Source organism: Tachypleus tridentatus, chromosome 6 (assembly GCF_004210375.1).
Source record: "Tachypleus tridentatus isolate NWPU-2018 chromosome 6, ASM421037v1, whole genome shotgun sequence".
Lineage (NCBI taxonomy): Eukaryota > Metazoa > Arthropoda > Merostomata > Xiphosura > Limulidae > Tachypleus > Tachypleus tridentatus.
The window spans coordinates 24,272,396-24,298,739 of NC_134830.1; the positions used below are offsets into that span (position 1 = coordinate 24,272,396).

The 26,344-nt window shown below is 33.9% G+C and overlaps 1 protein-coding gene across 1 annotated transcript in view; it reads right to left on the reverse strand.

Annotated features, from left to right (window-relative positions):
* The window catches only part of LOC143252104 (uncharacterized), a 31,135-nt gene extending 18,620 nt beyond the window's left edge, over window positions 1-12,515 (reverse strand). Inside the window, exons 1-3 of the mRNA XM_076503739.1 lie at window positions 12,030-12,515; window positions 1,482-1,635; window positions 953-1,115 (exon numbers count right to left, since the gene is read on the reverse strand). Of these exons, the coding sequence (XP_076359854.1) occupies window positions 953-1,115; window positions 1,482-1,635; window positions 12,030-12,249 (537 nt within the window). The 5' untranslated portion in view covers window positions 12,250-12,515. The remainder of the gene's footprint in view (window positions 1-952; window positions 1,116-1,481; window positions 1,636-12,029) is intronic.
* Between the last annotated feature and the right edge of the window lie 13,829 nt (window positions 12,516-26,344).

The following is a 26,344-nucleotide window of genomic DNA, read 5'->3' on the forward strand; positions in this document are numbered from 1 at the left end:
CTGCGGACTACAACACTAAAAACTGAGTTTCGATACCCGTAGTACGCAGAGCACAGATTGTACATTGTATAGCTTTTTGCTTAATACAAAACAACAACTAAAAATTTTGATTCTTACAAACATATAATAAATCAGTGAGAGTTGCTTTCTTTTATGTTTTTCATCTTTAAGTATAGGTTATTCAGAAAAAAAAATGATATTTATAAAATTTAAAAAAATCTCTTTTCTAAGTAAAATTGCTGAATAGATATTGTGGTTAAGTTTTGCTGGCATTATTATTGTTTTTTTCAACATTTATTTTGTTTTATGAGGCCCTGCAGGGCCGAGCGCGTTAAGGCATGCGCTCGTAATCTGAGGGTCGCGGGTTCGCATCCGAGTCGCGCTAAACATGCTCGCCCTCCCAGCTGTGGGGGCGTTATAATGTGACGGTCAAGTTTTCGTTGGTAAAAGAGTAGCCCAAGAGTTGGCGGTGGGTGGTGATGACTAGCTGCCTTCCCTCTAGTCTTACACTGCAAAATTAGGGTCGGCTAGCACAGATAGCCCTCGAGTAGCTTTGTGCGAAAATTAAAAAAACAAACAAATTGTTTTATGATAACACGAGTATATTGTTTAACTAACTGTAACACTACTACTTACCAAATTTTCTGTTTTAAAAAAGCGTTCATCATAATAGCATATTTATCTATTGAAGTATATACCTTGCAAATAATATTTAATTTCTTTAAATAACTTTTAGAGTCAGCTATGGAATAATATTTCTAGATTACGGAAACATTTTTTTTTTTGAAGATCAGCGGACGAGAAGCTCATTAGTCTTACAAATTTCCAAAATAAGTTAACCAAAACATACATCAAAGTTGGGAACATGTAATTTTTCATATAATTCCAAATTAGATATTATTAATGGTCGAAAGGCAAAAACAAGGGGAAGGTAATTGTTTTGATTACTAACTTGTACTCGTGCTTCGGTAAGATCTATTTTCATGGCCAACTCCTCACGACAAAATACATCCGGGTAGTGTGTCTTGTTAAACGCTTTTTCTAACTCTTGCAGTTGGTAACTGGTGAAAGTAGTTCGGTAACGACGTTGTTTCCTCCTCCGAGAAGGCGAAAAACTTCAGCAGAAAAGTAAAAATTAAACGCGTCAACATTGTTATTAAATATTCATACCACTATCATATTATTCATTACTACAAAAGAGTGACATTTAACAGCACAAAATATAAAATATCTAACAAACATTTTAAACGTATCTTTCTAACTCTATGATTTTATATCTTAGCTATTAGGTTTTTTTGCTTTTTAAATATCGAAACTAAATTTTTAATTTTCAAAGCGTGCTTTTTTAAATATATTTTCACACTTTGTTTACAGTTACGAATTAAATGTAAGAGCTGTATCTGCTTATCGTGAGTACAATTGTCTGATTTTTATTATTAAAAGTTATAGATTTCTTTTAAGATGCTGTTAAATCAACTAACACATGACGCCCTTGATGAAGATGTCCTCTTGAAGAAGTAGCAGTATTAGTAATACATACAGGTGACGTCACAGGGGTTACGATTTCACACACAGACGAGAAAACCTTGGATGAAAGCGTAGTTTCTGTGACTGTAGACAAGTATTCAGTTGTACCTGAAATTAGTTTACGAAAGCTGTTAGAAGGTATTTTTCTTAATACAGTTATACTAATATACTTACACAGAAAATTAAGCGATTAGGCCTATTAGGTTATATTAAAGTACATATAATTTTTTGCGCAAGACGAACTATTACTGAAAGGTCTGAGCTACGCTGAAAGAGTTTATGATTTATTCTTGTATTTCTTTCCATGTCTTCTTGTACGACAGTTATGAATATCTCATAAACATGTTGTTGTAGGAAAACATGAACAAAATATTAAACCTGTGGAGTAAAAACGTTGAAACAATGACATAATATAATATTATATTATGTTATATAGGTATGCCTGTATTAATATAATAAAATAAATAAAATTATATATTCAAACATCTAACACCGCCCTCTACATTCCGACACTCAGTTACACAACCCCTTCCAAACATGTGGTCAGCTTCCAGTCAGTTACCTCTTTCTTTGTGAACCTGATGATGACCGAAGAAGATCGAAACGTTGTTCGCTCTTCTATGTAAAATATTTTCTCAACCCAAACTAGCCGTTTTTTCATATATAATGACATAATATATTCGAATGTTTGTATTTACGTTTTTTAACACTGTTGTTTTTCTCGTATATGAATAGAAATTATAATGCTTTCTCAAATTATCTAAGAAGTATTTGTTAATTCAGGTAATATTAACTATCGTCTATCCATTTTAAAATAAATTTAAAATGTTAGTCGTTGTTGTTTTGAATTAAGCACAAAGCTACACAATGGGCTATCTGTGCTCTTCCCAACACGGGTATCGAAACCCGGATTTTAACATTGTAAGTCCAAGTCCGCAGACATACCTCTGAGCCACTGGAGGGGCAAAGATTTGTCGTAAAGTCGAAATATTTTGCTGAACATTGGTTTTGGTTTCATTTTTGAATTTCACGCAAACTTACACGAAAGCTACCTGCGCTAACCACTCATAATTTTGTAGTGATAAACTAGAGGGAAGGCTGCTAGTCAATATCATCCACCATTAACACTTTGGCAACCCTTTTGCCATCGTCATATTATAATGCCACCACGGTGAAGGAGATTCGAACCTGCGACCCTCAGATTACAAGTCGAACTCCTTAATCACCAGATAATGCCCGTGAATATTGTCTTTATATGTTATATACAACAGGGTCGACTTTTCACATGTTTCATCTCTGTATTTAAGTGTTTAATTAAGTCAGTTTAACAACTACTATACGAGTCAGCTTACAGTCTAGTTCATACACGTTCACTGGGAAAGAGGGGGGAAGATTCGGCCAAACTCTATTTTCGTGATATAAAAAATATGATTACACAGTTACAGCGCATCTGCTTACGGCATTTAAAGTTTTCTAAATAGTCTACACATTTCTGTTGAAGTATTGTCATTTTTTATTGATTGTTCCGTGGACAGTAGGTGTTGGTTTTCTATCTCACAAATTAGAATCCTCTTTTAAAACATTCTGCGAACGGGCCTTCATTGTTCTAGATATCCATTTCGGGTAGAAGATATGTCCACTCGTGTGACATAATATAGACATCCGTCCAAATTTCATCAATATGGTCTTAGTCTAGTCGTAAAATATGTGTCTTAAACAATATATTTTAGGTAGTAGCGACACTGTTTTTTCATTGTTAAAGAAATATATGGTAATTTTAATTATGTACTTATTTTAATTTATAATTAAGATCGTTCAGCAACAATTACAAACGAGCACAATGAGGGTCACAGATATTTGTCACAGGGTTTTAACTACGAATTTGGCATGAAAAAATTAAAATACAAATTGTATGTTTTAAACAATTCTTATTAGGCCTTAAACGAACTTTTGTCCATTAAAGCATTCATTGAGTTTAGGTGAGAGTAGACCAATAATGAGGAAAAATGGAATCAGATCTGACGTCACTACTTACTGTACTATGTAGCATAGGCCGAATTTCTGTAAGCATTACTAGTAGTAATACCAATATTAACACTGTATAAAGTGTTACATGTTGTATGAAGCAACTTCCTCTAACATGACATAACCTAATATCTGCGCTAGCCGTCCCTGATTTTGCAGTGAAGGCAGCTAGTCATCACCACCCACTGCTAACTCTTGGACTACTCTTTTACTAACGAATAATGGGATTGACCGCACATGATAACGTCCTTACGGCTGGAAGGGCGAGTATGTTGGGTGTGACGGGGATTCGAACTCACGACCCTCTGATTACGAGTCGAGCACCTTACAATTCTAAAATCAGGGGTTCGATTCCACTCGGTGGACTCAGCAGATAGCCCGATGTAGCTTTGCTATAAGTTTGTTTGTTTGTTTGTTTGTTTTGCAATTTCGCACAAAGCTACTCGAGGGCTATCTGTGCTAGCCGTCCCTAATTTAGCAGTGTAAGACTAGAGGGAAGGCAGCTAGTCATCACCACCCACCGCCAATTCTTGGGCTACTCTTTTACCAACGAATAGTGGGATTGACCGTCACATTATAACGCCCTCACGGCTGGGAGGGCGAGCATGTTTGGCGCGACTCGGGCGCGAACCTGCGACCCTCAGATTACGAAGCGCACGCCTTAACGCGCTAGGCCATGCCAGGCCCGTTTGCTATAAGAAAAACACACACACACACACACACACCTTTATAATACTTGAACTGTGTCTTGAGAAGTGCAACTGACACGATAAATAAATGAATACAACTGTCGAAGGTCAGTCTTAGTTTAAAATAGTAATATTGATAAGGAGGTAGAATTTGGACAGTGGCGAGAACACAGTCTACCTGCGAAATTCGACCTTTGTATTCAAGTCCCCATATTTGAATACTTTAAATACAAATACCTTTAGTATTAGCGAACTACTTTTATTAGTGTGCAGTTGGTTGGATATATTATAACGTAATATTAAATTATTTTCTGAACATTGTTGTAGTGCCGTGTACGTTAGATTAGTTTAAATTCAATATATTTTTGAAATATTTAATATTGTGAGCAATGGACTGTTCCAAATTCATCTAGTTTTAAAAAAAGGCTCAAATATAATACTATCTTTCTAAACATATGTACCCTTCACAATTGTCAACGGCTAATGGATAAGTTACTGGATAAGTAACTTTCTGGGTTTCAAATACATTTTGAATTTATTATAACATGGTCTTGGGATCTTTAGTGAATTACCAGTAGGATGGCTCCTATTTTGTTCATGTAACAGATTTACTGTTGTATACTTATTTTAATATTGATGTTTGTTTTAGTTAAATATATATGTAGAAATGAATGTAACTGATATTGTTAAATGTGTATTGTAAAAGTCCTACCTGTTCTTTAAATTTATAGAACATTCTGGAGTGTAAGAATCAACAATATATGATGTGTTTATTTAACATACTAGATATTACCAGTATTATTACCAACTGAACTTTCGAGAACTTCGCCTTAAAGTTTATAAATCGCAATACGTGCAGAGATAGTTTCATATATTATCGGCTTGCTACAGTAAGTCTACTATAACCATTGGAAGTTATAACTGTGATAAACGCTTATTAATTGGAAAACTGCAGATATTTGACCAAGAACGTTTAAAGATTTCGAACATTACAAACAGTTTAACTTCAGTAAATTAACTGATGATATGTTATTTAAGGAAGCATTACGGGAATATTCTAGCGTCTTTACTAGCCAATCATAGTAGAGTGATAAAGATAAATTTAAAACCCTGTTAAAACTCAAACAAATATAGCTTGAGCAAGCCTGCATCGATGATGAAAAGGAAAATACACGCCTCGATGCTGAACAAGAACAAGCTCGTATCGAAACCAAAAGAGAGAAAGAGAAAGCTCGTATCGAAGCTGAAAGAGAAAGTAACTGTCTCGAGGCCAAACAAGTCCATATCAAAGCCCAGAAATAAACTAAGCTGAAAGAGACTCAATTTAGACTCAATGACAACTTTGAACTCAATCGATATATTAAAGTATCACCACTAAAGTAAAATGAAGTCGATAAATATTGCTAACATTTTAAAAAGTTGCCCAAACCGTGGAATGACCCATCGAAAAATGGTCATTATTATCACAGAGTGTTTTAACTAATTAAGCACAAGAAGCTTATGTCGCTCTTTCTCTGGAAGATAACACCAATTATTATAAAGTTAAAGCAGCTATTCTGAAATCATACGAGATAGTACAGGAGGCTTATCACCAAAACGTTTAGCGGTTATCCAAACAAGATAATCAAAACTATATGGAATTCGCTACGAAAAAGGGTTAATTTTGATGATAGTGTAATTCTATAAATATTGTCGACATTTTCGACAAACTAAGACAATTATGTCTAACTAAGGAATTCATATATAGTCTGTACAAATGACGACCTCAAAACTTACTTAGAAGAAAACGAAAGTTGAAACACTACAGGAAGCAGCTGCTGTTTCTGATGATAACACTTTAACACATAAAATCACTTTTTATAAAAATATATTCGTACTCTTTCGACAAAAATCTGAATCTTGTTCATTTCACAAAAATTGATGATTATTCTAAAACCTCCACCTTCTCTAGTTTGAAATCTTCTTATAGAAAGAAGAACTTGCCATCAAAACCATCAAGTCCTGCCTAACATTTTAATGAAAAACTCTAGTCCTGTTTTGTCGGATTGTTAGCGTTTGAAAACGACAAAAGATGAGAAGGCAACTCCCAGTGCATTTGTGTCTACATATGGACGTAGTTTCACCAGATCGCCCGATGTTGTTCATTTGGCCACTGATAAAAAGGCTGATGTAGATAGGGAGGAATTTAGACCTCTTGCATCTGTTGGCTCTGTGTCTTTGTCAAACAACACTGCTAATCCATACCTATACGTATTTTACGTGATGCGTATATTGTTGTTGGAAGGTGTATTGCCTTTAGATTCCAGTTCTGCCACCGGTGAATCTGTTATTGTTCAGGATATTGAGAGTGGTTTTGTTTATGTTCCTCTTCATAAGGGCCTGGCATGGCCTAGCGCGTTAAGGCGTGCGCTTCGTAATCTGAGGGTCGCGGGTTCGCGCCCGAGTTGCGACAAACATGCTCGCCCTCCCAGCCGTGTTGGCGTTATAATGTGACGGTCAATCCCACTATTTGTTGGTAAAAGAGTAGCCCAAGAGTTGGCGGTGAGTGGTGATGACTAGCTGCCTTCCCTCTAGTCTTACACTGCTAAATCAGGGACGGCTAGCACAGATAGCCCTCGAGTAGCTTTGTGCGAAATTCCAAAAACCAAACCAATCCTCTTCATAACATTTAGTTGACAGTAGGCTTAGTATTAGGACCCGTTGTGGTTGGAGTAGGTCCTACTCTGCCAAATAAAGGTATATTATAATTGTTGAAAAACGAACTGGCTGGAGGAAAGTTGTTGCAAAACACAAAATGGGCGGCGAACTAATCGCTGTTTCATATAAGGATGCTTTTGTTTTTTACAAGAATCCAGACGTGTTTCCCTCGTGTGCTGTGACTAGAACTCATACTAGGAAATTAAGCCAAAAATAAATGATAGGTACGTATTCAGAAGAAAACAATATAAATTTGTCTTTGACATCTTTTGAATCTGACAGAAATTTTGTGAATAATTATCCTACTGGCAATTCCCTCGTGAGTTACAATCGTGGACGTGAGGAATAGGATTAAACTGATGAAGTTCCATTTCCTACAAGTACACTGATCGTCTAGCAAGAGAAAGATCCGCAGACCTCATTACTATTTAAATAAGAAATCCCAAAAGATGTTTTGTTTCTTTGTTTTGAATTTCGCTGGAAAGATACACGAGGACTATCTGTGTTAACCATCCCTAATTTAGCAGTGTAAAGCTAGAGAGAAGCCAGCTAGTAATCACCACCCACCGCAGCTTGAGCTACGGGGTTTGATCGTCACATTATAACGTCCTCACTGCTGAAATGGCGAGCATGTTTGGTGTGACGGGGAATCAAACCCGTGACCCTTAGATTACGAGTGGAGCACCCTAACCACTTGGCCATGCCGAGCTATATTATCTGTGTAGTAGATATGATGAAGAAAAGACCTATGCTACAAAAAGAATGCCCCTCGCTAGTACAGCGGTATGTCTCCGGATTTACAACGCTAAAATCAGGGGTTCGATTCCCCTCGGTGGGCTGAGCAGATAGCCTTTGTGGCTTTGCTAAAAGAAAAACACACACACAAAAAGAATATAACCTGTAATTAACATTTACTATAGCTCTATATTACTTCTTGAATAGAATTTTAAGCATTCACATGTCTTTTATTATGATGCTTATGTCTTTATAAAAGTTCGCTTTAAACAGTTTTTGTTTTTTTACTTTAAAAGGTGTGGAACTAATCAACACTATCCACCAGTTCGTTATGGACCATTAATTAATTCTGCTACCCAGAATATCTGAAAAGTCCTCATAACCAGTATTTTAAGTTACTCCCTTGTATTTTACTTGTATGGCATACAGTAGCCTAGCCTATAATCCTGAACCATAACGGCCCAAAATCTTATCCAACAATAATGTGACTTGTAATGATACAAGTCTAACACATCCATTCGATTAAATGCATCTGTAGTTTAAACTGGATTTGAATATGCTTCATGTGTACAATTTATAGAATAAAAAAGTTTTAAATTTATTAAAAGTGCTTGTAATTAAACAATAACAGAAAAAATGAATCAAGATAGACACATCCGAAGATATCGAAACAACGGGCAATCACCAATTAACTGTTTACTGTACTTAAAATACATTTTAACTCATACGAATTTTATGTTTTGGTGATAGTTACAGTTTAAATGAAACAAATTTATAAAGACACAAGATTCTAACGTGAACACAAGAATGATAACGTATGAAAACTAAATATAATTTTACCAGTCTTGGGTTTGAGAAATTTTCAATTCTGATTGTTGATCATAACACTTGTTATTACTAGAATTGTCCGTGAACGGATAAAAGTAACAACATACGTAGAAAAGCGAAATTAATGTATATCTAAACTATAAATTATTTTTAAAATAGTAATACTAACAGTAACAATAAAAATTACTAGGCCTAATACTACTGAACCACAACCGTATAACAACTAAATATCTTACGGAAGTTGGTCTTAGTGCGATATTTTTATAAGAATTTCCTTCTAAACGTTCGGTAATATACAATTAAATACGCAATTAATACTTTTATTTTTGTGAATAAATTACATAATTTTAAAAAGGTTTTCAAGTAATTAAAATATTCCTTGTTCGCTATTGGTGTTACTGTGTTAGTGCCACAGCCTACACCATTATTAGTAATCATTTATTCAGGTAAGCTTACAAATAACAAATGTAATAAATAATACAAAGAAGTAGACCGTTTATATTACATGAAACAATATGAAATATGTTTGCTTACAATAAAATGTGAAATTAATAAGTTAGCAAAAACAGACGTTTATTAAAAGATGCGATACGGCGGAATGAAATTTTGTGGCGTTTAGCAATTAAATCTCATCCGGGGACGATAAGAAATAACATGGAGAAGTTAACTTGGAAATAATCTCAAGTAAAACAGTATAGTAATGAAACATGCTTAAAACGTACTAGATATGTTTCTGAATATAGTAGTTTAAGTATAACGATTGAGCTAAGTCATGGGTCAGCGCGTATAATGAAAGAACTTATTAGAAGATATCGCAGTCGTTTTAACCTAAAAGTTAGAAAAAGACTTGTCAGTTAATTAAAGTAGATAAATTGGTTTGGCTTTGAATTTCATGCAAAGCTACACGAGGACTATATGCACAAGCCGTCGGTAATTTAGCAGTGTAAAACTAGAGGAAAGGCAGTTAGTCATCCCCACCCACCGCCAACTCTTGTGCTACTCTTTTACCATCGAATAGTGGGATTGCCCATAACAGAAAGGGCGAGTACGTTTGATGTGACAAGGTTTCGAATCCGCGACCCTCGGATTACGAGTCGAGCGCCTTAACCAACTGGCCATGTCATGCCTGGCCTAGTTACAATAAAGACAGAAGGGGACATGAAAAAGTGGCACATGATCTTTGTTATTTTCAAAATAGGGAATAGGGGTGATATATATATTTTGTGAAACTAACGCCATAGTAAAACCCAAAGTTATACCATTTAAATTAAAGCAAATGCATAATGCATTTGAAATGTATTTGAAATTAAAAATGCCATTTCTGCAATGAAGAATAAATATATGAAGATGATATAATGCCCAGTATGGTACCACTGTAGTGTAATCCGTACGTATTACATCTGGCTGTATTTTCAGTAGCATTTAGTTATTTTATAAATATATGAAGATGATATAATGCCCAGTATGGTACCAATGTAGTGTAATCCATACGTATTACATCTGACCATATTTTCAATAGTATTTAGTTATTTTATTTATTTTTTTTCATTTTAAAAGTTGTGCCGATCTTCATTCATTAAGTTCTCTCGAAATAACCCTAAATAACCAGTTTCCAGAATGACCCCACTGTTCACCATTTTAGGTTCAGTACTAAAAAATGCTAGACAGTTCGTCTGGCAGGTATTAATTTCGTCTTAATGATACATATAGCTTACTTAACCTGAGCAAAACGTTTTCTGTCGTTGAAAACTGTTGTAATTTAGCAACTTGATAAAACAATAAAAATAAGCATTAGAAAATCGGATTGTATATAGTCTAGCCAATTTAGATTCATAAACTATACCGTAGTCTAAGTTTTATCGGAATACGTTTATAGCATGTAACCTGCATGAGAATGGTTGACCATGAGCATTGAAATTTGTCTGATACACTTGATATTATTTTGTTAATGAGTTAATAATGATAAGTGAGTATATTTTAAACTGGAATACATTGACTAAGTTAAAATATTTAACATTTATAATACCACTTCACAATTATCAGTATGAATAACCTTATTTCATATTATACTGAGAAGTAACTATTTGGCCTAGCATGACCAGGTGGTTAAGGCATTCGACTCACATCTTAGAGTCACGGGTTCGAATCCCCCTCAGACCAAACATGATTGACCTTTCAGTGGTGAGGGCATTAAAATGTGAATCCCGCTATTCGTTGGCAAAAAAGTAGCCCAAGAGTTGGCAGTGGGTAGTGATGACTACTGCCTTTCTTTTAGTCTTACACTACTAAATTACGGACGGCTAACACAGATAGCCATCGTGTAGCTTTGCGCGAAATTTAAAAAACAACAACAAAAGAAGGTAAATATTTTGCTAGGTTATAAATTGTACTTAGTATCGACGGTTTACAGAATCTACTGTAAAAAAATAAAAAAACGACGAAGATATGGTCTTGTATAAAAGCCAGTTTAACTAACACAAAAACGACAAAAGAATAATCCTTTAAATTAATTATCTCGAGTGGTGCATCATAAAATTGTAATTGGCTTGCCAAACTAAATTCAGTTTTCACTACCTTAATCAAGTAAAGATAATTGAATTTTTCTGAACATGATCGAAACGCGTGAGATGAAATTAAGTTAATTTAATTAGATTACTTCTAGATATATTTAGCAGTATCTATTTAAATTCAAAATCATCTAGATATTACAATGTTGACAAAACTTCATGAAGGAACAAAAGGTATAGGAACCAACTTTGTTCCATATAAGGTTTGTTTTAAAATGTAGAATTGTGGCATATTCAGTGATGGCATTTATCTGTTCTGTATATGTTGTATAAATTATTTTGATAATGAGTTATAGAACTTTAATGATGATAAGTGAGTATATTTTAAACTAGAATTCATTGAATAAGTTAAAATATTTAACATGTATAGTATTTCAAAATTAATTATTGCCTCACCTTCAAGATATATTTTAGTCTTCCGTTTAACATCTTTTTATTACAAACATGTTCTTGAAATTATTTTTTTTAAATGACTATAAATATTCGTAGCAATTATCTTGTCAAAGCAGACGAAGCTGCTAATTTTTCAAAAATGGTGGAAATTACCATTTTAGCTAACCTAGCCTGTATTAGCTATAGGAACAATAGGGGGAAAAGCAAGAAGGATCTTAATACACTATTGTTGTTTGCTTTTAGACCAAAGCCATTTTTGGTTATCTTTTGTGTCCGCTACGAGGAATCTAACACCTGATTTTATTGTAAACTTATCGCTAACTCACCGGGATACTTTTGTAGATTTTAAAATCAAGTGCGAGTTTACTTTTTTGAATTGTTTATATTAGATATATGTATATTCAGTAAAATAAATCCAGTTTTACATATTTTTGAAACTGTTTCATTGATCCTGCGTTTCGTATTGTACATTTATGATATAAACAAATTTTAACAACAAAATAGATACATTTTTATGCTTTTGAAATATACGTTTATTATCTTTGATTAAAATATCACGAATTCTTACTTGCATAATCGTTGGCTAACATTTGTTGGTCAGCTGACTGAATGTGTGTACCACCGGTCAGAATTTCAAGAGTGTTAGGAGAACAACACAAGCTACTAATATTCAATGCATTTTGGAAATCAGGAAAGCTGTCAGGAGTCAAAGTCAGTAATTCCGGATACTGGATGGCGTCCGAAGTCGTGACTTGTATCGATATATCTTCTGGCATTTGCTCAACCATGATGTGACCTTTCCAGTGTCCTCCAGCAACGAAATCAAAACACGTTTTCGTCTCATTCACGTAAAGTGTTGATTTGTATTACGTTGCGTTTCTGCTTGTTTTAGCTAAAAGCACCATGTTTCTAAATGTGATTACTAGTTGTTCGAAATTTACAAAGAGCTCCTTAGCAGTTCTTCACCACTTAATTTCTCAAGCTCTAATATTAAGTAACACAATACTGTCTCCCATGCACGTAAACGAATGAGGGCGCTTAAAAATTTATTGGGCAAAAGCTTTACATCATGAAATCGTATATTTTGAAGAAGACTAGTTTATTTAAATGGAAAGATCGCGTGTGATTGTGACTTGATGGCAGTATTCAACTATCTGTTATATGTTTACACATAAAGCTAACTGTGCAATCCTCCTTTTCTTACCGAGTAGCCATAAAATCACTCAACAATACGAATTTTTGGTTTAAAATTTCAGAGTATTTGAAATACAAACTGTGAGCAAAGACTTATTTTGATTCACGAGAGAAAAAACTAAATTTAAAGGACAACACAGAGTCCACCAAACAAAGCTTACTGCTTGTGCTGCACTCTACACAGAGAAGCCAGTAAGAAATCCTACAAGATAGTGGCGATAGGTACAGTTTAGGGCTTACTGTAGTGAGCTGATTTATTGTATGGCTTCTGTCGTGTTGGAGATTATTGTGTCGTCACAAAATAATCCTAATTTTTGCTGTCTTTTAGCCATACATATTGATTTTATTTAGTTTAAGCCCATATTTTTAGAGTTTGCACTGAAATTTTCAGGTTATGGAGTAACTACTGCAAACAAAGGTGATTTTTCTTCATTGTTTGTTACATACTTACCTGATACGACTCAGAGATGAAAACGATGTATTCATCCGTTTCGACAATAATTAGAAAGCGTGCAGTGGAGAATCACTGATTATATTTGTAGGATAATGTGGTGAAATTAGAGCTTTACCCCTTTTTCTAAAGAAAACACGTGGTTTTGTTTTGTTGGTTACAGTATGCTAGATTTGTTTTTACTACATGAAACATCCAGTGCTTTGATTTATCTTCTTATATGACATACATTTAGTAGCTTAGTCCCTCTAAATCTGTTTATCAACTTAGTGCAGCGTTCAAGTATTAAATACGACCTGAAAATATAACTATCACTGAGCTTCGAGCCTTTATTTTAAATTATAACCGTAATGAGTACAGCACAGATAGCCCATCTTGTAGTTTCCTGCTTAACAGCAACAACTAAACTGAAAATTCAAAAGAAAAGATAAAGGTTACAAATAATATTCCCAAGTATGTAATAGCAGTTAATGAGACCAAAGTGCTGATGCTATAGTGTGTCAGAACAGATACAAATTGTATCGCCACTGGTATCACTTTCATCACTCATAGATTAGGTTTACGACGAATACCTGACCACAGAATGATGCAATGCTGACGTACGATGCTTTTTTTTTTTTTTTGACAATATCATAAGCCCTTCAAAGAAAAATAATATTCATATAATGAAACATCAAAGAGGTACAAAGTATTAACTGTATCATTTTAAGAGACGACTCTCTACAAAAGAGTGTGTGTGTGTGTGTTTTCTTATAGCAAAGCCACGTCGGGCTATCTGCTGAGCTCACCGAGAGGAATCGAACCCCTGATTTTGCGTTGAAAATCCGAAGACATACTGCTGTACTAGCGGGTGGCCTCTACAAAAGAGAAAAATGCTTTAGCACATTGACATGATAATGTAAAACCACCTAAGTAGCATCTAGCTGCAAGCAAGGCTTTCGGTGTTATTATCAACTTCAAAAGATATTCGTCCGGGAACTTCCACCCACCCAGAAAAGTTTGTTGTTATGAAGAAACATAATTCATGAGCTCAGCAGGTTGGTGAGAAAAAAAATATTCAAATAAACCGTACGAATTCTGCCTTTTATGTAAGAGATGCAGGTTTGTTGTGATAATAGACGAGATATAGATTAATGACAATTAAAAATGAGAAGCTATAACGAAGAAAAAAACGACTTTATGGTTTTCCCAGATATTTCGTATGTAACGGATTTACCGTTGTTCATTTATTTTAGTATCTACACTTGTAATAAATAATATTCTTTTTTGTTTTTGACATATATTATGTAGAAGAGCTTTATAAACTTACAGAAAAGTCACGCATGTTCTCGGAATTTGTAAAAAATTTTTGAATGTGAGAATAAACAATATTTGTTTACGAAAACGCGATGGTATTTTGTTGAAGGTTCTACAAACTCGCGTGATTTGTATAAAAAGCAGCCAGCCGAGAGAGAAATAAGAGAATATCATTGGACAGCTACAATCAGTTCGGTATTAGCCTCGGAAGCTATAATTGTCATTAATGTCTATTAAACGAGAAACTATAAAATTGGACCAGGAGTGTTTGTAGATTTGAAACATTACAAACTGTTCAACTTCAGTGAATTACTTCGGATGTTAGTATTTCTGGAAAGACACTAGATATCTTCATCAGTAAGAAGTGAACTTGTAAGTGGTTTGAGGACAATCAAGAAACTATATCTAGCTGGCTTAAGCAAGTTGTGACAATATCAACTAAAATTAATTTGCTTGTCGTGAACTCAGATTGTCGATAAAATATTCTGTTCTAGACCGGATAGAAAACTCATTCTTGTCTGTAAGTTTGTAAAACTCTTCTACATAAACCATCATTTTTAATAAATATTAGTAACAACGGTTATTCCAAACTGTATTGTTTTTATATTTGTATATTAAAATATATTTGTGTTAAAAAGTAAATTGTATATATATCAATCTTGTTGGCAAATAATATAAATTTAATATATATTAATATTTAATTAACTAATAAGCTCAAATTTAAATTTCTGGTCATTTGAGATAGTAATACGTAAAATACACAATGTAATAAATAGGAGACTCGTCTGAACAAAATTACGATACACAACACATATAATAAAAAAATTAAATTTAATATAGAGCACAGTAGAGCAAAAGCGATATCAAGTTACAATCATTGTGACAGTCATACAGCATGACCAGAAAGTGAAGAAGGCATGGATTCATTGAGATAAATAGTCACATCAAACGTGTATGTTCACAACAGATTTGTACGATCCAAGAACAATGAAATGATACTTTTGTTCTAATCTGTTAAGTCACTTGTCTACACACTTATATACTTCTATGTATTTGATTTGTTTAAATCTGGTCTTGCAAGGTAATGTCCACATACAGTGGTGGATCTGTGATGAAACTTTTGTCGCAATATATTATCAGAGTCTGATTTCGTCATCTTTCTCAGGAGCTTGTTACAACTGGAATAGTAGCACTCCCACTATTCGTTGGTGAACATGAGTAGCCTAAGAGATACGGTGGGTGGTGATGATTAAGCTGCCTTCCCTCTAAGTATCTTACACTGCTAAATTAGGGAAGAAGCTTAGCACAGATAAACTGTCGTGTAGCATTTTAAATAAAGTTGGAAATTCCCAAACAAACAAAACCAAGAACAATGAAATGATTTTACATAAATTATTTGTTTGATAAATCGAAAATGTTAATATAAATATAGCTTTACACACTTATATACTTAAATATGTTTCAATTTGATCGTTAGTTTAAATCTGGTCTTGGAAGGTAATGTTAATGTACACGTTTTGTATGAAAATCTACAAGACCAGTTTACTTAAAACCAGATGTTAAATGTAGTTAAGTACGTGTACGTGTAGTAGTATCTAGTTTTTAACGTCGATTTAAAGCTTACAGTACATATAAACAAAACATAGGATAGTATGGCAGAGGTGCCTACGAAACAGTTGAGGAACGTTTATGAATCGATACACAATCAAATATAAACATATTTTATTGTGTGTATTTTGCCTTACAGTTGGTGTTGGGTACTGTTAATGAGCTGACTCATTTGTAGTCTATCAAAATCAGATACAGCTAGCACAGATAGTCCTTATATTACTTTTTAAGTATATAGAAACACAAAATCTGATGCATTATGTTTTTGCGTTAATTATTAAGATGTGCTTAAAAACTGACTTATGTGTTGAAATTCTCTAAAAATTACAAAATTGTCATCAACAAACATTGAGTAATATGTATACGCTCGAAGCTCAGTCAGACATTTTCTAGCCCCTGTTTTATGATGGCAAAGGAACTTTTTTGAATTTTCAAATCAGCAAGTTCCATGATAACCGCAGCTGGCATAAAGTCCAAGTGGAACAACATATATCAGAATAATGTATCGAAGTTGCTTTGCATTTTACAAGTAATATGGTGTTACCAAAACTTATTAGTATCTTGAAGTATATGTAACCACCTTTCTGAAGCGAAATATGAACACATTTAGATATCAAAGTTAATATTAGGAATTCAGAATTCGATGAAGAGGATGTTCATTGCAATTAATTGCACTGGAAATGACAGGAATAAATATCAAGTTGGGGAAAAGTACAATTTGGAAAGGAGCGCTAAACATATCATACTTCTGCCATCATGAACATAGTGACGTACGATTGTGATAGCTGAGAATCCACAGACACAAAAAGCTGCGTCCTAGCTCTCTGTCTAGAAAAAAAAACAAGTCACGTGCACAAAAGCTGTTTCCACGATATATCTGCGCAACTGATGCACACTTCAAGCAGTTGGAGAATGAAATGCAAATTTATGGTACTCATAGTCATCCCAAAGCAATGCTTATGGATTTATATTTGAATTGATTGTAAATAAAACGGTTTGTCGAAACGCTGGAGCAAGAGCTGATTTGCTATTTACCTGGCAGCCTTACACCAGCAATTTGTATTGGAATCTACACTGTATAGGTATTGTCGAGATGCATGTTCATCAGGTAAAGCATAATCAACATTCATTCACGCCATGGGCTGAAATAGCGTGATGTTGCTCCAATTTTTTTTTTTTTTTTAAGTACTAAACTTATGTCCTAGTAATTTCTGAAAATTATACTTTGAAATTTCACAAAATGTTATTTTTGTATAATAAGTCTATTTTAATTTAAATCTCTTCCAAAAGATTTTAGCGTAAAAATATTCTACATGAAAACTTGCACAGAACACATTCTTGTTGAAACGTAAGTGCTTCATTCAATAAAAAAAAATTCAAAGCTATCACTATTAGTATATTCATTACAATCAAAAGTTCCCGTCCACTGTGAAGGGAAAGTTTAAGTTAATTTATTAGTTAAAAGTAGTTCACGCAGTTTTAAAGAGCAATTGTGTTGCATTCTTGCTTCTACTCAGGCCTAAAGCTCTTAGCTATGTATACCATATAATAGGAAAATTAATTGTTGAAAATTTCAGTCATTGAAATCGAGAAAATAACACGAAATATTGTATAGATATTTCGATGAGAAATTTCACCAATAGCTTTAAATGTGAGGGTCACATATATTTTTCAGGTTAAGAGTGTTTTCAAGTTTCTAGCAATCACTACTGGATGGAAGTAGCTTTTATATTATTCTATTATACTAGAGCAAATCCCAGTCTCGTTATTCAAACTTATCCTTTTTTACTGTCTTGTTATACACTATCTATTATCTCTTGCCCAGTTTAAGCGGTCTGGTAATTTCACATCAGTGAGATATTTAACTACTCTGACAATTCTGTAACTGCGTGGACCATACCTGAGAGCTACTGCGTGCTTAGTTTGACATCCAAACATATTAACGTTTGAAGAACAGTTGGTGCATTCGTACTTTGTTGTGTTGTACACGTGGCAGGAGTTGACCATCCCTCAGCTTAATTTGATATCGTAAACGTTCAAAGCATATGCTTTAATGTTTGGATGAGTCAATTCAAACTAAGAATGATAAATTAAGTTTTCACCACACCTAATACTGTACGAAAGTTGGTAATCAGATGACTGTTAAAAGTTACTTTTTAAAATCTGTCGCTATCTTCTGGTACTCTGAAGTGATGTATCCTCTATTCAGCTAATGTGTCAGCAAGTGTTTTGCTAGTGAATATGCATCAGTTCCCTTACTAAAAAAATAAATTACAACCACGATAACATTGGTCAGGTTTGGGAATGGCTATCTCTGTAATGAAGAACCCACAACTCTCTTATGGGATTGTGCTGATATAGAAGAGGTACTTCTGAAAGCAACAGGAAATACAATTTTTACACCATCATTCTACGTTTATGTTGGAATGTTCTCAGTATAATTGAATCTTCAAGTTCTGTAGGGTAAAATATTTCCCGATATCCTCAAATTTGTGTTTCATAAAGCATACAAATAATATAATTTCTTAGAGCATAATGCTTGTGATGAATAGTGCTGTGCATGCCAATAATTCTGCACTTACTGTTTTATCATTACAAACAAGTTTTGTTTTCCCAAACATCCTAAAAGATATATGTTTTATTTAGATGAAAATTATAGATACTAAATATCATGTTATCATATACAAACTGCGTAATTTCATTATATTCCCAAAAAAAATGTGAATGTTACAGGTTATTTACTCAATGCAAATACTGGCCAAAACATGACCAATGTGATATAGAACCCAACAAATTACGAAATCCTTGTTATTTTGTGGGTTGGAGTTACCTTTTTACCATTGTAATATTCATAGGATAGACAGGTACTTTATTCGAGACCTGTATGCAGAATTTTTGAAAAAGAGGTTCCTATTTGAGTTATCAAAAGCCAAAAATATATTGTATGAAACAAAATTAGCTTGCTAATCATATGGAGTCTGAGGGTGTGTGCATATTTCAAGTCTAAAATGTTTATTATGTAGAAAATGTTAGATCCCATAAGCAATTGTGCTTTAACTACATAGGCATGATGTGTGTAGATACAAAATAAGGGGTTCAACCAAACCCACTAGAACCCCCTTTGTACGTGCGTGCATTCATATGTATATTGCAACCAAGGTATTTAATTTTTGTATGTACAAATGAGTATTTCCATGGCTTCAGTTTTAAGTTCTTTCTTTCTTACCTACAAAGAATCATTTTTATGTTTTCACCAGTGGAATAAAACCAGCAGTCAACTATAAGACATCAGCTGCATATATTAGACATGTCTTTATTGAATGTCTCTTAGTGTAAAGTCCATCTGTTGTTTAACAGCTAGGTTCGTTACAAAGACAAAATAATATGACACACATCTGTTGTTTAACAATGCTAGGTTCGTTACAAAGACTGAATAATATGACATGTAATTTGCATTCACTACCTCGAGTATTGAAATTTGTTCTGTTCTTCTGGTTGTTTGTAGCCAGGTTTAGCAGAAGGACATATTTCTTGATTCTTGGTGTATGGCTATTGTTCTTTTTTTTTCAATACCTAGAGAGGATCCCAAAATTCTTTCTAATTATTATCCAATTGATTTAACTAGGTGTCTCTGTATGCTTTAGGAGAGGATTATTAATTTAAGTCCTGTTATCCAACATACGTTTTGTCAACAGCTCTCCATCATGGACCACCAGATTCATCACAAAACCTCGATCAGGGAAGTTCCTCAAGAGAAAGCATTTTTAACCTTGAGAAAGCTTATAACATTACATGGAGGTTTCGAATTTTGCAAAACTTCTATATTATGGGTTTTATGGCTGTTTGCCCCTTTTTATTTCTAACTTTATATTTGACAAGAGATTCCAAGTCTGTGAGATCAATCCTGTTCCATTCTTTCACATACGAACCTGGAATCCCTCAGGGTTGTGTTCTGAATGTCACCCTTTTCAGTATAACTATCAATGCTATCACTAAACAAGTTCCCCTTACTGTTGAAAACAGCCTCTATAGCAACAACTTCCAAATTTTTGTCCATTGTCAAACACGAGATTTATTGAGCAGCAGCTTCAAATTGCTCTCACTCGCTAGTTGGGGTAAACCACATCAAACAGTTTCACGTTATCTTCCTCTAAAACCATTTGCATTCATTTTTTCCACATGGAGCTTAGAACATGATTCTGAGCTTCTTCTTGGTGGTTTCTATGTTTATATAGTTCCTGAGATAAAGTTCTTGATCAATATTTTCAACCATAAGCTTACTTTCACGTCTTACATTAAGAAGCCTCAAGTCAAGTGTACAAGAATATTGAACATCCTCTGTATCCTGTCTTCCACTTTTTGAGGAGCATATAGATGGTCCATGCTCAAGATCTTTCATGTCCTTATATGATCCAAGCTGTACTATGGTTCCCTGATCTATGGTTTTTCTATGGCATCTACCTCAAAAATATTGGACTCTGTGCAGTATCTGGGGTTTTAGTTCTTCACAGGAACATTCTGCACTTCACTGAGCCCCATAAACCTCCTCTTCACCTTCAACCTTTGTAACTTCATTTGCAATACACTACCAAACTTCAGTTCCTTCCATGGCATCTCATCTGTGGTTGTATCTTCCTTCTTCGGTGGACTGTGCTCCTTTGGAATAGATAGTCTACTATTGGCCTTTCTGTCCATAAACAACTGGCTAAATTGAGTCTATCACTGCATAATGTTGTTGAGTCTTATTAACACTCCATCCTGTCATGGCTCATTACCATCCCCAATTGTGGCCTTCCAGTCAGTCATCTGAGAAGAACAGTTAGTCACAACTGAAAGTACCATATTTCTTTACTGAGCATTTTATGAAGCATTCCTCTGTTCCAGTTTTTACACATGGTTCCAATTCAGGTGATTATGTGGGCTCTACAATGGTATGTTGTGGCTCTACAGTGGTATGCTGTGGCTCAATAGTTGTTCAGAAGATTCACACTACAGTTTCTGTTTTCAATGCTTTCACATTTGATCGTATAGAAGCTAAGCAGTACTTTATTATTTACACAGACTCTCTTAGCACTCTTCTGGCCTTGAAATCGATTCATGAGTTCTCACCGTATTCTCATCAATATTCAGAAATTAATGGCCCATTTTTCAGTCTTTAGTTTGTTTCCAGTCTTCCTTGATAGTAGGCCGTGTTCGTATTCACAGGAATGAGCATTTTGAAACCACAGCTACAACTACATGTTTTGATGTTGTCACATCCATGTTTGTCTCATCGAGGTACAGCTTTCGGTTGTACAACTTTATAACAACCTTTTCGATATAAAACCCAAATATCTTGTTTGGACATTTAATTTCAGTAAGGATCGATATGAGAAAGTTGTTTGGACTAAGTTGATCATTGGTTTAAAATTTTAACTCGTCATTTTATTTATGTGGGTTAGATCTGTCAATGCTCTACCTTTATGAAACCTTGGTCGTAATTGTCCACATTTTACTTTCATGCCATCGTTACAAATGTGAACAGTAGCACTATTGTGATTTGTTTCTTTACCAGGGTTTATCTCTGGCATTGGAGATTATCATTGGCAATACTGACACTGTTCAGATTGCTTGTGCTTTTAGACTTTTGTGGTCATTGGCCATTTTAATTCATTTTAGTTTTTACTTGATTTTTGGGCATTGTTTAACTGTAACTTGTTTTCCTTTTAAACTTTGTAGTATTTTACTTCTGATCTATTCACTAGACGTTTGACGCAAACATCCTGGCTGCTTTTTACCAAGAAACAGCAAACAAACCAAAACAACCTTCACTGTAGAAAATGGATTGTGATAGTTTGTTATGTTATCATTGATGGAATGTACTCTTTCTGAGCCGCCATGAATTAAACTCGTATGACATAATTGCACATATGGATATCTTTGATAATATTTATAAAATAATAAAGAGTGTTGTGGATTGGTTGAAGAAGGAAGAACCTTAAGCTAAATTCTAATAAATGTGAACCGTGCTGTCAACTAAGAAGTTTCCTTGGATGCAATCAGCAGTGAGGCAGAGTTGACAGAATCGGCCAACATCAAAAAACTTGCATGACATAAAACGATTACTTGCGCTGTAATTTTAGCTCGTCTTCTACACAGTTTACATGAAAAATCATGTTTTCTATAACGTTTTGAGATAATTTTGCTTCACCACTTTGTAAACTAAAATTAATTTAGTTATGTCAATATTGTTATAACACTTTGTTAAATTCATTATTTGATTTTAAACCAAAATATTTAACATATTTACACACAAATACACACAAATAGACCACCAAACTTTAACAAGCATTTATAAACTTAAGGAAGAATTAATCACTATTCTTTACTTAGCATACCAAACTTTTGAAAATGCATTTAATTAAATATACAAATGCCAGAGATTTTGCAGTAGAAGAGCAACTTTAACAATAATTTCCTTGAACAGAATCATGGAAAGAATAAAGGAGACTATGTGTTAGAGAAAAATATGAACACTGTGAAAAGAAAGATTTATGAGATAGTAAATGTGATAACTTTAAATTTCAATTGCAATTGAAAAAGATCAATCCATACGTAAAAATGAAGAGTTAACGTGGTCTAGCACTCAGTTGAATGATTATCAGGAAAAAATAGACAAAGTGCGGAAAATCGCTCATAAAAAACAGTTACTTCACATAGGTCATAAACAAAAATATAATGTGCATAATTAGATTAATTATACAAGTGGGCTTGTTATTTTGTAAATAGAAAGACACCAATGGACAGAAACCAAGATCATAACTAGTATTTCCTCATTCTTTAATCTCCAAAGCACTCCTTCACCTTCATAGTTCTCCAAAGGTTGGGCATTTAAGAGTATTCAAGGTACTAAAGTGAAGAAGAAAATGCTTCTGTTGAGATGCTTGCTTGCTATCTGTAGAGAATTAGTTATTGTAAATCACATGAACTTGAGAAAAGTGATTACAAAGGAAACAGCATGGAAAGCTGCATTTGTATTAAGGACCACTACGAGAGAAAGTTGCTGTCAATGTGCTTGGTTCTGTGCCATAAAGAAACAGCAGTAATAAAATTAACATAGTTGTTTTGTACTTTTTCACCAACTGGTAAGAACTATGTAGTGTATATAACATATTCTATCAAGAAAATTCATCCAGGAATTTGTTTCAAGATTTGGAGAACCTATGGAGCTTTATTCAGATCAAAAAAATTCGCCTCGTTGGTGGGAATATTTAGAGCCAAAATGACCAGAAAAACAACCCTTCATTTATCTTCCAATGGAATGAATTTCCCTATCATATACCTATTAATTAGTTGATTTTGTGAATGAAAATCAGAAAAATAGGGGATCAAGATATTATGAGTTATTAAGCAGCAGTATATGAAGTTACAAGTAACAAACTTTCATCACACAACATTCTTAAATAGAAATAGAATGCAAAGAGAATAAATAAAAGTATTGATATAATATGTCTTTACTGGTAAAGGTGTAAGTCAGCTGGTTATAAAAAAGATTCTGTCAAGGCGACATAGTATGTTTGTACAATTTCAGTTACAAGAAAAGACAAACTTCAAAGTTAAGCAAGTGGTGGGAAGAACTATACGTGTTACTAAATATAATCAATAATGCAGTTTACAGAATTCCGGAAGACAGGCAGTCCAAGTTAAAGGTCGTTGATAATAATTGTCTTTAAAAAAGACAGGTTGGGTTACAAGAAGAAGTTGCCAGCAGAAAGTCAACCTACTTTAGACCATTCCTTTAAACACTAATGCCAAAGGAAGAAGCTGCCAGTGGATTCACAAGTCCTTGAAAGAATTCTCCCATTGACAGGACATCATACAACGATAATAGTTTTTGGTTTGTTTTGAATTTCGTGCAAAGATACACAAGAGCTATCTGTGATACCCATCCCTAACTTAGAATTGAAAGTCTAAAGGAAAGACTAGTTATTACCCACCGTCACCATCTCCTGGGCTACTTTTTTACTAACAAATAATTGGATTTACAAGAACATTATAACATCCACCTGGCTGAAAGAGGGCGCATGTTTGTTGTGATGGGAATTGGAGCTAGAAAAACCTTCAGGTTGTAAATCAATTACCCTTATTACCAGGTCATGCCAGGCTAATGATAATATACAAGTAATTACCACATCCACGTACGATAACCCTGCTCACCAAAAATACTTGGTGAACAGACAGTTTAGTTTACTATTTTGTTTATGTATCAGTAGTGTGGGATTTGAAATTCCACAATTTCACTCCACCGAAATCATAAGTTACTTTTTGAATAACTTTAAAACGTCTGGTGAATTGGTTATCTTTACAGGAAATTATTAATATTGATCTACACAAAGTGGATTTTGTTTTCGTTTTTCTTCTTGTTTTTGTTTCTCATAATATTCTGTTTCTTTCTCAGTAATTACAGATAATTTATGATTTCAAATCGTACAATTTATTAACAGTCAGGTGAAGTCTTAGTCATTCTGGAGCCACTGGCAGAATTTTGTAAATGGAGCTTTATAATAAAAAGAAAACTCAGAAATAAATTAAAAGGCACAGCATCAAAGGCCCTTCCATGTATGAGGCCCCCAGGTAATTGTTCAGTTTAAGACCACATATGTCAAACGTTCATGTAATTCGTAAAAAATACAGAAACATGGCTAGGTGGGTATATTGGCTTCGTTTATTTTGACGAATAAATAAGCCAGCACGTGATTGTTGACAATGTATCGTAAAGGTACATACATACCCAACTATATGCCTTCAAATCACTTTGTAATGTTAAATAAATCCAAATACTATAATTTTGAAATTTTGGGAATCGTTATGAAAATCGTGCATTGAAATCAATAATTACTAGTTACACTACATTACCCATGATTATAGGCCTATAAGTCTTACATCAGCTGTGGGAAACATTTTGGAACGTCTGATAAAAGATGTTTTGCAAAGTCACTTAACAAAGTTTAGAATTTTATTGAATAGTCAACATGGTTTCACTAAGTGAAATGTATGCCCTCCAAACATTTTCACATTCTTTGAAAAGGTTACTACTTATGTAAATGAGACTAAGGATGTAGATTTCGTGTATCTGGCTTTCCAGAAAGTATTTAGGCCATTTCCTTCCAAATTATACTTATAATTATAATAAACCAAATGCTTTATCTTGCACGTACAATAACTAAAGCCCATATATCATTGATTCACCAAACTACTAAATATCTCAATCCTTTTGTAAAGCAGCAGCATCCTCCACACAGCTAGCAACACCAGATACATAAGTATCAATAGCAAATTTAAGTAATATATTGCACCTTCATTCATATATGTCACTGATTTAAATAAAAAAGAACAAATATTCTAAGACTGAGCCGTAAGGTACCCCACTTGTGAGATTAATCCAATCTGACTAAATTCAATTTATAAGAACGCTTTTTTTCTCTCCATACAACTACTCTTTTACTGAATTAGCTAATTTGTTTCCCACACCTATAAAGACAATTTTTACAAGACCTTTATGTGACACCTTGTCAAATGCTTTCTGAAAATCCACATACACCAAATTTACACCCCTATCCTCATCTACATAAGCAATGACCTTTACCTACATTTCTGTTTTATCCCGTTATAAAGCCCAAGTGTGGCATATGCAAACTTTTTGATTGTTCACACGAGCAATAAAATATATGCTTATATGGTAACAAAAAAATCTCTGATAACGTGGATCTTTATATTTTGGTTTATATTTCGTTTACTTCCAGAAACATTGCAGCTGTTGTCTCTCTCCTCCTTCCACTCAATTTTTTTAATTCATTAATAAACTTCTGTTATAAAAAGAACGTGTTTCTATATTTATACACACTTCTATGCATCAATGTTCGCAGGGATGGCAAGGGTTAGCATTTTTCACCCTAGAAAATGAGAAATATTTTGTTTTTCTGTATTTACTTCATAATTTCACATTACTTAACACATTTCATTTACAATCCTATAAAACTCACCAAGTTTATCAGCAGCTTTACTTAAAATCTCTAGATGTCTGCTCTTTAGCTAAATAATAATTAATGTCACTACCATTACAGCTTCATATTAATCAAAAGTTATTGTGTTCTCTTGGTTGTACTTGCATAGCTTTGAAGGCGGGTCCATTGTCACTTAATTTGAGCTTTACTTGCTGGGACCTACAAAGTAATTTTTACTCTTGGGCCACAAAGCCATTAATTAAGCACGGCAATGCTTTTGAATCATAAGAATCGGAATGTTATGAGAAGGAACAGATCGGAGTTATATGTAATACATTTGTTCATATATTG